General features: G+C 36.4%; 1 protein-coding gene across 1 annotated transcript in view; it reads left to right on the top strand.

Moving 5' to 3' along the window:
• LOC124798432 overlaps positions 1 to 12,556 on the top strand; it is a 292,118-nt gene that overhangs the window by 31,348 nt on the left and 248,214 nt on the right. The window contains exon 2 of the mRNA XM_047261841.1: positions 3,039 to 3,129. Within this exon, the coding sequence (XP_047117797.1) occupies positions 3,055 to 3,129 (75 nt within the window). The 5' untranslated portion in view covers positions 3,039 to 3,054. The remainder of the gene's footprint in view (positions 1 to 3,038; positions 3,130 to 12,556) is intronic.

Genomic DNA, 12,556 nt, shown 5'->3' on the forward strand with positions numbered 1-12,556 from the left:
GAATTGCATTCCAGAAGTGGATCAACCCACTTTTAAGTAGGTGGTCATAATGTTTTGGCTCATCAGTGTATATACCAAATAAATTAATAAGAGATGGTACAGAAAACAGTCAGAACACTATTGCAGAAACAATGAAAAAAGCATGTCAAATGTAAAAGAATGCAAAATCCTCAAGATTGGTGAAATTTTCCGGAAGCTTGAAATTTAGCACAAACTTCAAATTTAGCATAGTGTGAGATTTTTTAAAATGGTTTCCAAAATGAAGCTTGTCCGCAGCTCGTGGTCTAGTGGCTAGTGTTGCTGTCTCTGAACCATGGGCTCGCGGGTTCGATTCCCCGCCGGGTTGGGGATTTTTCTCTGCCCGGGGACTGGGTGTTTGTGCTCTCCTCCTCCTCCTCCTCCTCCTCGTCGTCATCATCATCATAATTTGTGACTGTGGCTAGATGACTGTGGAAAAAATTGGACTTTGTATGGGCGCTGATGACTGAGCAATTGAGAGCCCCACAAACCAAACATAATCACCATCATCATCAACAATGAAGCTCTGTCTTGAATTCTGGAAGAAAACCCAAAGAGATTCTGGCCATACCAGTACCCAGGAAATAAGAGTAGTCTGCTGAATTGCAGATACATATTTTGGTAAATAAACTATGCTCAAATATTATGAATTGCCTCGAAGAAAACAATTTATTGACAAATAACCAACATGGATTCAGAAAATATCATTCTTGTGAAACTCAACTAACTTTTTACTCTCACGAAGTACTGAGCACTCTTGATGGGGTGTCAAATTGATTCCATACTTTTTAGATTTCCAGAAGGCTTTTGACACTGTTCCTCACAAGCAACTTCTAATGAAATTGCGTGCCTATGTCTGCCATCTCAGTTATATGACTGGATTCGTGGTTTCTTGTCAGAAAGGTCACAGCTCGTAATAATCGACAGAAAGTCATCGAGCAAAACAGAAGTAATAATCTGGTGTTTCCTAAGGGTGTATTATAGGCCCTCTGTTGTCTCTGAAGTGCATAAACAATTTAGGAGACAATCTAAGCAGCTCTGTTGGATTGTTTGCAGATGATACTGTCAATTATTGTTATCTGAAGTCATCAGACGATCAAAGTGAATTGCAAAATGACTTGGCCAATATATCTGTATAGTGCAAAAAGTGGTAGTTGACACCAAATTATGAAAAGTGTGAAGTCATTCACATGAGCACTTAAAAGAACCTGCTAAATTTCAGTTACACGATAAATCACACAAATCTAAAGGCTGAAACTCAATTAAATACTTTGTGATATCAATTATGAGTAATTTAAATTGGAATGATTATATAGATAATGTTGTGGGGGAGGGGGGGGGGGGTGAGCAAACCAAAGACGGAAATTTATTGGCAGAATACTTAATGTAACAGGTCCACTAAAGAGACTGGTTACACTACACTTGTCCACCCTCATCTGCAGTATTGCTGTGTAGTGTGGAATCTGCATCAGATGGTACTGACGGAGGGCATTGAAAATATTCAAATAAGGGAAGCTTATTTTGTATTGTCCCAACAAAAGGGAGAGAGTACCATGGATCTGATGCATGAATCGGGGTGGCAGTCATTAAAACAAAGGCAATTTTTGCTGTGGCAGGTCCTTTTCATGAAATTTCAATCACTAACTTTCTCCTCAGAGTTTGTAAATATTTTGTTGGCACTCTCCCACATAGAGAGAAATGAACATCACAATAATATAAGAACAACTTGAGCCCGCACGGAAAGATTGAAGTGTTCATTTTTCCCATGCGCTGTTAGAGTGTGGAATAGTAGAAATGTAGCTTAAAGGTGGTTTGATGCGCACATTACCAGGCACCAAATTGTGAATTGCAAGGTAATGATGTTGACGTAGAAGTCCATACCAACAGCCTTCTCTTCCACAGTATTTTCTAATACTTGGTCATTTTCTGGCACTTCAACATTTAGTGCGTCTTTTTTTCCTTTTTTACATGTAATATCGAAAGTGAGCATCCTGCTTTCATGCAAGTAGTATTTAAAGAATTTGTAGGCCAGGAAATTTGGGTGTAACACTCATCAGATATTTGCAGTTTTCTTCTAGGATTATGTAACCCGCCTCTTTCTCTGGATTGTAAACAAAAAATACTTATTAAAAAAGGATAGGAACATCGAGAACTTTATTTGTATGATCATTTGAACGACAACAGATTTTGTGACAAACAAATAAAAAACCGACCTAAAATGTCCAATACAGCAAGAAAAATAACATATGGGAACAAATACTGCCATTAATTTTATTTTTTTGTATGATTGCCCTTGCTTTTAGGATTATTTTGGAAGAAATATTTTGGTAATCATCCCATTCTTGTTATGTGATATTCAGTGTAATGCTGAACCACATTTTTTTACACAGTAAAATACAAAAAGGCTAGTATACGCTCTCCTCTTGCTTTGGTTGGTTTATTTAGTGGTATTAGGGAATTTTGTTTACAGCCCTTGTACTTCAATGCGTATGACCACCAAATTTCACACAGATTGGATGATAAACGAAAAAAATTATTTGTTTTCAAAAAGTTTGCAAGTGTTGTTTGTGCCATCCATGTTAAAAAATGTCAAAACTTTGAAATGCCAGAAAATGAAAATGGGGAGTGGGGGGGGGGGGGGGGGGGGGGGAAGAGAGAGAGAGAATTTGTGGTGGTTCCTTATTTTTGCAGGAAGAACAGATGAGCCACGTCTCGTTAAAATCTGAAACGGTGGGTGAGAAGATACTTCTTTCTTTTTTTAACATGCTGTGACTCTTTACTGTGGGCTTATTGTCGTTTTTGTTATTAAGGAAGCAGAATAAATGCAAAAATGCATTCTTTGTTAAAAATATACTAGATTCATTATTCAAGCATAGTGTTCAAAAATTGTGTTGTTGCCTTCTGTAATAATTGTTATAGACTCAAACTTGCTAAATGGTACATAAATTTTTAGTCATGACAGTTACTTTGTTCCTGATACTGTACATGACCCAAACTGATCTTTTGTTGTTATTTTACAGAGTTGTGTTCATTGAAATGGATTCTATGAAGAAATATTGGATTTCATGCATACAAAATGGCAATATAAATAGCATTGTCAAAGATGTTAAAGTAAGTCCATGTCTTCATTTATGTTCTAAACTAGATCTTATAGAATCTAAGTAAAAAACAGAAGCTTTGCATGTGAACTGAGAAAGATATGATCTATTTCTATTCAGAATACATGACTATCCCAAAAAAACATTAAAAGCCGTGTGAAATGCTTAAGTTTTTTGGAACAGCTAAGTTACTGGAAAAAGTAGGGACCAGGGGGAAAAATGTGCACTGTAATGGGTGCACTCATTAAATTCTTCAAACTGCATATCCTAATGGCTGCAGTTGATCTATTTAACATGTGGTCACTCCACATTAAAAGTTATCTTTTGCTGCATAAATACGCAATCAGAAATTGGTCCTGATTTATAAAATCAGAAGCATTGTTCAGGGGGCATAACTTGATGAGAACATCAGAGTAACCAGTGTAATGCAAAGAATACAGACAGTTAAGAAATATAAAGTCTCTATCAAAACTGGACACATTGTAGAATGATATATGCATCCGCTTTTGCAGCCATAGCTGTGGTTTCCTGAAAAATTTGTCCCATCTGTTGTGCTGCAAACCAAGACCATTCAGTCCTAAAAAATATGTAATTATTTAAAATTGTCCCCTGAATGTGTGTGTAATGAATCTGAAATGCCTGCACGTATACTGTGTATGGAATTTACTCTCTAAAATAAGTTGTTGGACTTGTTTGTAAGGGAATTAGCTCAATTTGTTTATCAAGGGGAAGCTGCGGCATGTTTGTTGGGTGTTTTAACCATATCTTTGGAACTTGAACAAAGTGCTGCTCTTGGTTATGCTGCTCCCTTATTTTTTTTGGAGGGGGGGGGGGGGGGGGGAGGAGGATAAACTGTTCTTGTACTGACAACTGACCAATAGGGGATCTTAGCATAAACGTCTTAATTTTTTTATGTCGCTTCTCACTTGTTTATTTTCTGGTAATAGTTTGATATGTAAGCTGCACTGTGATTCAAACAGAGTCTACAAATTGTAGCTCCTCCTGTAATTGGCAGAGGAAGTCACTTCAAATGTTGGAGTAGAGCAGAGATGTACCACCTACAGTAGGACCAGGCCTAGCAAAGTAATGTGGTGATCAAACTTCGGGTTGAAAATACAAAGTAGATTTTCGGATTCATATTGGAAAAAAGAGGTGATAGCAGAGAGGGAATTAGTGCACTTGATGTAACTTTGTCTGACCTTGTGAAGCAGCAGAGCACATTGCGTTCTCCTGAGGAAATGCTCAATTTTTGAAAATGATTTTTTTTTCTATTTTTGTTTGGGTTCCAATAGCATTCAATAAATTATTTTTACAATGAATGTGTGGACACATTGTTGTGATAATTCAGCTCTTTAACAACACTTTTTAAACAGGACAAAATTCTTATTAGATGAAAATAATGTGGAATTTTCTATTAAGAAAATCAATTATACATTCACATTTGTAAGTGCAAAAGCTATGTTAATTTACTTGAATGAATGGTAATTAACATAAACCATACAAAGCATAGAAGTTTGTTGTACCAAGAAACTGGGATGCTTATACCCTTAAATTGTACTGCATACCTCATGAACATTGTCTTTCCTTATTCATCAAACTGAGATGAAATTGCAATGATCTCCTCTGTTTTGATGTTTTTATTCTTCCTTGGCTGTTCATATTTAACTTTTTATTACTGTATGAAAGAGATACATAAAACTCAAATCGGAAGCAGAAAAATATGAAACTATGCCTAAGTCAGACAACTGTGTGTTCTGAGTAAGATGACAATCTGTGCTGAGAAAATGACAGAAGACAGTTGAGGTAGCTGTACTGTTCTGTGCACCAATCACGTAATTCGTCTATAGTACTGAATGAACAACTGCATTCCAGGCGCCAATGGTTCTTGAGTATTTTAAACGAAGTGTTGGACACATGGATTATATACATTACAGCCCCTGTCGCCATGTACCTTTATCCTTACTGCTTTTATTACTTTCTGTTACACAAAAATATTTGCACTTGTACTTAGGGGTTTTTGTGTTTTGTTACATATATGGTAATGTAGTTCCATTTTTAAGGTACTCTGTTGTGTCTCACCTCTATGCAACATATATTTTGAGACACTAAATGTGATGTAATGACTTGCCTGTTGTTTTTATGTTAAGGACTCAACCAGCATCATTGGGAGGACAGTTAATAACAACTGCCAATTTGTTTTTTACTGTTTTTATGTTATTCAGGATACAAAATTTTTATATATTACATCATTTCTTTTAATCTTGTTTCTACCATGTAGATTTGGCTTTGTTTGTGACCTTAGTGATTTACTGATTCCTATGTGAACAGCTGTATTTTAGTGTTTCCTATGGTAGCGTGTCTCAGCTACTGTGTTGTGGAAATACTATGACATCAAACACGATGTAATTATGAATCCAGTATTTTAATTCCTTAGACAAATGGAAGTATGTTATGTGGTTTATTTTTTTGAAGATTGCATAAGAAACATGTACCAGGTAGTAAGCCTGTGCCCACAGTTCTTTGTAGGATAATAAGTACTTCATGCTTACGTTCTCCTACAATTCCATGGATCACTGGTTATGTTCTCTTCCAATTGGGATGTATTTTTCCCTCTTCTCCTATTGGTGTATATTTTGTAGGGTTTGTGGTGGGTCTTATACCAGCACTAGCGGGAAGTTGCGTCCCTGGCCGATATAACTCGGCAGTATTTTGCCAACCCTAATACACTGCTGGATGAAAGTAGTATTACCTTTATCCTCTCTTCTCAGAGTAGTTGTTGGGTGGTCTGGATCCTTCCGTGCCACCTTCCTGTCGATCCAAATGTGGTGAAGATTCCTGGAATGCTTCCGCAAGTTCTCTCCACTGCACTACTAAGTAAATAGTCACACTTCTCAGAAACAGGGATATATTTTGCTCAACATTTTCACTATTTCTTTTAACAACACAACAAACAATTGCTACGGTAATACCACTCTGTTGAGAGTACATTAAAAAACGTCTGTACATGTGTACTTTAGGACCTGAGGGAGCAAACAAATCACAGATAAAAAGCTACTGATGTTCAAATGTTCATTATGCTCTTGTTGGTGTGTCGTTTTCTCCACGGCTCTCGTATTCAGGCACTTGCTGTACCATGGCCCAAATGACTCCTAGACAACCAGTGGTTGCAATACCATTTTTACTGGTCCCCTTCTCGTCGGCTCCACCACTGCTCCACATTCACTGCATAGAAGAAAGGAAAACACACAGTTTCCCTTTCCCACTAAATTTATCCTTATTCAACTTACTCATGTACATATCCTGCCACTCAGACAAGAGAACCTTGTGCTTAAGTCTCTAGTTACATACACATTCTTGTTAACAACTCTATTGTTATTATCCTACTCTTACATCATAATTCTGCCTTTACATAATCTCTCCAACGCAACTTTTTATAATTGTTAATGATCACTCATGACTATGTCCACTTAAATACTTAACTGCTTTGTTCCTGTTTGGCAGATTCATTCATTTTCTTCATACTTGTAATATTACTTTTCATATCTTATTACTTTCTCTAATACTATATCTACTTTTCTAGATCACCCGAAGTATCTGAGGAACATGCATTGTAATACAAACACATTATTTGTCATTAATGTTCTTAAGTTCCTTTTAATTTGTGATCCTCTTGACCTCATAAGCAATAAACCATTTTTGTTTTTTGATTTAAGATAATTTTACAATCTATCTGCTGGATACTTGTGAGACTTTTATTCTGATACACTTGGACATCATAATATTATTTGTCTTTAAATAGGTAAAGCAATATTAACCTTCATTACATAGATGGCTTATCTTTTGTTATTATACTGGTTATAAACTTTCTGAGTTTCCATTGTATTGACATCTAAGTATTCTTGTTGTAGAGAACTTCTTTAATATCCCAACTTCCAAGAGTGCGGACTTGTATTGCAAAGCCTTTGCGCACAATAATGTGGAGGTGTAAATTGTCTCCACCACTGCACTCAGACCCTTCTACCTCTCTACTATAAACCATTTGGAAAAACCTCTTGTTATTTATTACCAATTTCAAGTATAATATATGGATTATCCTTTCAACAGAACTTATCCTCCCTTCCACCAAAGACCACTTCTGCGTCTTAGTACAGTAAAATATATCTGTTTCATTCAGTGTGGTAGTGTCCTATATTAATTCTAATTCTACTGTGGGTACAGGTCAATCCCATTCTTGGTGCCCCTGCCCGCACAGTATAGGTCAGCCTTTCTTAGGTCCACCTATCTACCTTTTATTCATCATTCCTAATTAGAGAGTACAATCTACATTTCAGATATATTTATATCTTCCATTACTTTTTCATTTACTTTCTCCCATATTACTATGAGGTTCCCTTTTGATTTCCATGTCTGCACTCTATTTCAGGTGTTAAGTCTTTTGCGTACTACCTTCTCCATATTTTAACCCATCTATTGATAACACTACATGTTCTTAATTGCACTCTATTCTTTCTTTTGTTCTCTCTTTTCTGAAAACCCAAGCTCCAGCTAGATTACCAATTCAAAAACTTACTGTTTCTACTGCCGTCTTCTGTTAATCCATTTTCTGTACCTGCACCCTGTCTTCCTATTTGTGATTCTATTATTATAGTCACATCAAATACTATTTAGTACTTAGTTGCTTGTCCTCTCTCCCCTCCTAATTTATGACATGACTAAATACACACACACACACACACACACACACACACAAAGTTAGCTGTTGGATTATATTTCTTTAGTTTATCGGCATTATATAAACCTTTCTCCTGACCAGTATGTGGGTCAATTAAATAGTATGCTTTCGGGTGTGGACAATCCACGATCTTAAATGGTCCTGCATATTTCGGAAAAATTTCTGTATTTCCTTTTTAAGATTTGAACATGATATTCTTCTTTTACCAACACAAGCTCGTTTATTTCAAATGTTCGGTTTATTGCTGACGTATTATAATTTTGTAATCTTTTATTAGCTGATCTATGCAATTGATTTTCTACTATTTTGTCTAAGTTAGCACTTTCTTCCTGTTTTACCTCTGGCCACTTGAAGAATTTTAATAGTGGTTCCCCTATAAATTTTTTTCGTAATATTTCTGCGGGAGACAATCCCATAGACAAATGGGGTAGTTCATTCAAAACATTTGAAATTCTGGCACTAATTTTGCCCAAGTTGTATGTCTTGTGAACAGTAAGTTTTACAAACCATTATCTGTTAATAATCCTTTAGGTTTTCTACCTCTACAAAATATTTGTGCATACAGTTTATAATTGTCTCTGTATTTGCTTGTTTAATTGGGTATAATGTAATATATTTGGACCAACACACTAATAGAACGTAAATATATCTGACACCTCCTTGACTTGATGGTAATGGTCCATAAAAATCCGAAGCTGTTAAATCATGTAAAGCTCTAGGTATTGTAGGATACATTTTGTAATGTGTTACTTTATTATTTTCCTTCACCTTTTGACAGACTTGACATGTCCGTAGTAATGACATGTCGGTAGTAATCTAACAACTTTCTTACCTAGGTGTTTAAATTGGTAAAACTTTATCATATGTTTTATACAATTCATTATTCCAAAATGCACATAACCTTTATGTATAAAGAAAGTTAAATCATTTTGTGCTCACTCAGATACACATAATTTCCAATGTGATGTATTTGTAATCTCTCTCCAAAACCGCACTTGATTGATCACTGTCCAAAGTTCGTCTTCTGTGGGCAGTAACTTGTTTTTCTCATACTTTAACATTTTAAGATTTAACTCTTCTTCGTCTTTCATTCCTTGCCTGATTTTACTAGCTAACACATGTACTTCATCTTTCGTATAGCTTATTTTCATAAAATTTATATTAAAAATCATTCCTGGTCCAGTAGTTCTTTGAGAATTACTCATTCCTAATGGAAATCATGATAAAGCATCTGGTATGCAATTTAATGTTCCCTTGATGTATATTATTTGTATCCGAAACTGTTGTAAAAACAATACCCACCTCATGGGCCTCCTATGTAATAAATGACTTTCCATTAAGAATATCAATGCTTGGTGAGCTGTATAAATAATGATGTCTGAACTCCAAATCAGTGTTTCAAATTCACTGGACTCGCATTCGGGAGGACGGCGGTTCAATCCCGTCTCCAGCCATCCTGATTTAGGTTTTCCGTGATTTCCCTAAATCGTTTCAGGCAAATGCCGGGATGGTTCCTTTGAAAGGGCACGGCCGATTTCCTTCCCAATCCTTCCCTAACTCGAGCTTGCGCTCCGTCTCTAATGACCTCGTTGTCGACAGGACGTTAAATACTAACCACCACCACCAGTGTTTCAAATTTCTTTAAGCTCCATACCACCGCAAGTAATTCTTTCTCCGTTGCTGTATAATTCAGCTCATTTTTGTCTAGGCTGCGACTAGTGAAAGCATTGGTTTTACATTCTCCCTCTTCTGGGTCCCATTTCCCTTGAAGTACGTCTGCTGCTATGCCATATTATGATGCATCTTTTGCGATGTCAAATGGTTCACGAAGACTGGGATGGTTTAAAATAGGAGCATTGACTAGGGCATCCTTTACTTCCTGGAATGCCTTTTCTGCATTTTCATCCCATATCCAATTTGCCTTTTGCTTTAATAGCGATAGTAGATGTGGATTATTCATGGCTTGTCCTTGTATATACCGTCTATAAAATCCCACTAATCCTAAAAAGGAACATAACTGTTTCACATTCTGTGTATGTGGACAGTCTTTAATCGCTCTGATGCGTTTTGGGATCTGGCTTAATTCCTCTTATTCCTATGAGATGTCCCAAGAATTTTAGTTCTTCTTGCCCAAAATGCGATTTAGTGAGCTTAATACTTATTCCCTTGGTATAGAATTTCCCTAGTGCTCTTGCAAGTAAATCACAATGTTCCTCCCAGGTTTCTGAAACAATCGGTATATCATCTACATAAATCAATAGCTCTTGTAACAACATTCTCCCTAATGCTTGATCTAATGCTCTTATAAACACTGATACTGATATGTTTATCTGAAATGGTAAAACTTTAAACTGGTATGACTTTCTGTCATATAAGAATTCAGTATAAGGTCTAGATTCTTTAGCTAATTTCACCTGACAGAACCCAGCCATCAGGTCCACGCAACTAAGATAATTAGCTTTCGCATAACGAGCAAGTAGTTCGTCTGTGCATATGGGACGATCTCTCTCCAGTTCAGTGTGACGATTTAAGGTTCTCGCATCTAGTACTAGGTGCACACCTCCTATTGCCTTTCTGATGACTAACAGTGGATTGTTATATATGCCTGTACTTCTTTCTATAACATTATTATCTAACATTTTACCCATTTCTTCCTGTACTTCCTGTTTTACTTTGATAGGTACAGGGTAAGGTCTACAGAAAAAAGGTTTCTTGCTTCTGATCTGAAAACTACACACACAATCTCCTATATTCCCTGGTTTGTCTATAAATACATCTGAGTATCTGCATATTATTTCATATAGCTCTTCCTTTTAAGTAAGGGTTAACAGTTTCTGATTCATAATTCTTTGCATACAAATCAGCTTTATTTGCAGTTTATTGTAGATTACTTACATCCTTCTCCATTGAACTCATATTCGCTATTAACCGTAAATTATTACTCCCATTTAGTCCTTGACATCGATCTGTCTTAAACAATATCTCTCTATTATAGTTCTCTAGGATGCTCTGGAAAGAACCACTCTGAAAGTCTATTACCACTGCATATTTCATTAACCAATCTACCCCTAGTAATACTTGCATATTTATTTTAGGGACTATTAATATGGTTTGTTCGAACACCAGATGATCTATTTCAAATGTAATCCTTGTGTTCCATTTCACTACATTGCTCTTAGTACCTGTAATACCTACAATATGTACTCCCGTAACTGGCAACTTACGAAATTCCTTTATTCTTCCACTTAATAGCCATTCATCCGAAATTATTGATACTTCGCTTCCTGAATCAATGTAAATTTCCACTCCTTTGTTTCCTATCCTTCAGATTACAATTGGTTTGCATTGCAATTTTTCTAAATTTTCCTCTTCCGCTAATAACCAATCGTTAATAGGTGATATTTTACTATAAGCGATTATTTTACTTATGTATGGGCTGAGTATTGTTCTGTGAGATCCTGGATGGGCCGAGTATTGTTCTGTGAAATCCTGGGATTCTGGCACTTGACCCAGGATTGTTCTCGTTTTCCGTCACTATGACCAGATACCAGCTGGAACTTACTTCAACAATACGCTGATTTGCCCCTGTGTCATTATTTTGTGGCATATTTATTTGTTGGTTTTGAGGTGTAAACACCTGCGAGTTGATGTTATCAGTCTGAACCCCTCTAGGGTTATTGTGATTTAGACTATTATCCCTGCTGTGAACAGTTCCATTACTGCTTACTCCATAATAATTGGAGTCCTTTGTCTGCGGTAAGGAATTAGGAAAGGATTTGTTATCCATATTCCCCATATTTCGGTCATTCACTAAATAATTTTCATTTCTTTCAGTATTCAGTGTCTCTAAACCTTCAGTAAACGTTAATATCTCATCGTAGCTTCCCACCTTCTATACAGTATTCCTGGTATATGGTAAATGTCTAATGAGTACTTTTACTAAGTGCATTTCATCTGTTGGATCATCTAAGTACTTTCTCAAATGCCATTCTCTGTACTTTTTATATGTGCCCCATGAATTATTGTATGGGGTAGGGTCTAATAACTTTAAGATTAAGTTTTCCTGACTGCTTGAAGACTACTACTTCCTCTTAAAGCTTTCCTCAAAATCTTTCCAAGACACAAATTCTTCTGCATGGGCATTTACCCATTCCGCTGCGTCTCCCATTAAATATCCTAATGTGAAATCTATTTTCTTTAAATCATTCCAATTTTTAAGTAAAGATTTGGCGAACACTCATAAAAAATAAATTGGGTATACATTACCGTCTGTTTTATACTTTGTGAACTGCTGCGGTTGTAGAACATCAGAAGCCGGTGCTGAAGTTGAAGCCGATGTCTGCTCCTGTGCTGCGCACTGCCACTGGCCGGACAATACAGCACCCCATACTTCCGTAACTGCTCGTCGCTATGTGTTGATAACTCCCGCTGGATCAATGTCTGCCGTGTGCGTTATCCCGTTGAAACAATTTTGTTAAGTTTTGAACTAATTCTGTGCACTCAATGCTTGTAATATGGGTGCACTTTCTGCTGCCACTGTCTTCTTCTTCTTCTTCTTCTTCTTCTCCTTCTTCTCCTCTCTCTCTCTCTCTCTCTCTCTCTCTCTCTCTCTCTCTCCCCCAACAGTAAATTGTAGTTTTCATTTGTTATGTGTTTACTAATCTTTCTCAAACAATTTGTTCAAAAGAGGCTCTGAATTATTTTTGAT

Source organism: Schistocerca piceifrons, chromosome 5 (genome assembly GCF_021461385.2).
Source record: "Schistocerca piceifrons isolate TAMUIC-IGC-003096 chromosome 5, iqSchPice1.1, whole genome shotgun sequence".
NCBI classification, from domain to species: Eukaryota; Metazoa; Arthropoda; class Insecta; order Orthoptera; family Acrididae; genus Schistocerca; species Schistocerca piceifrons.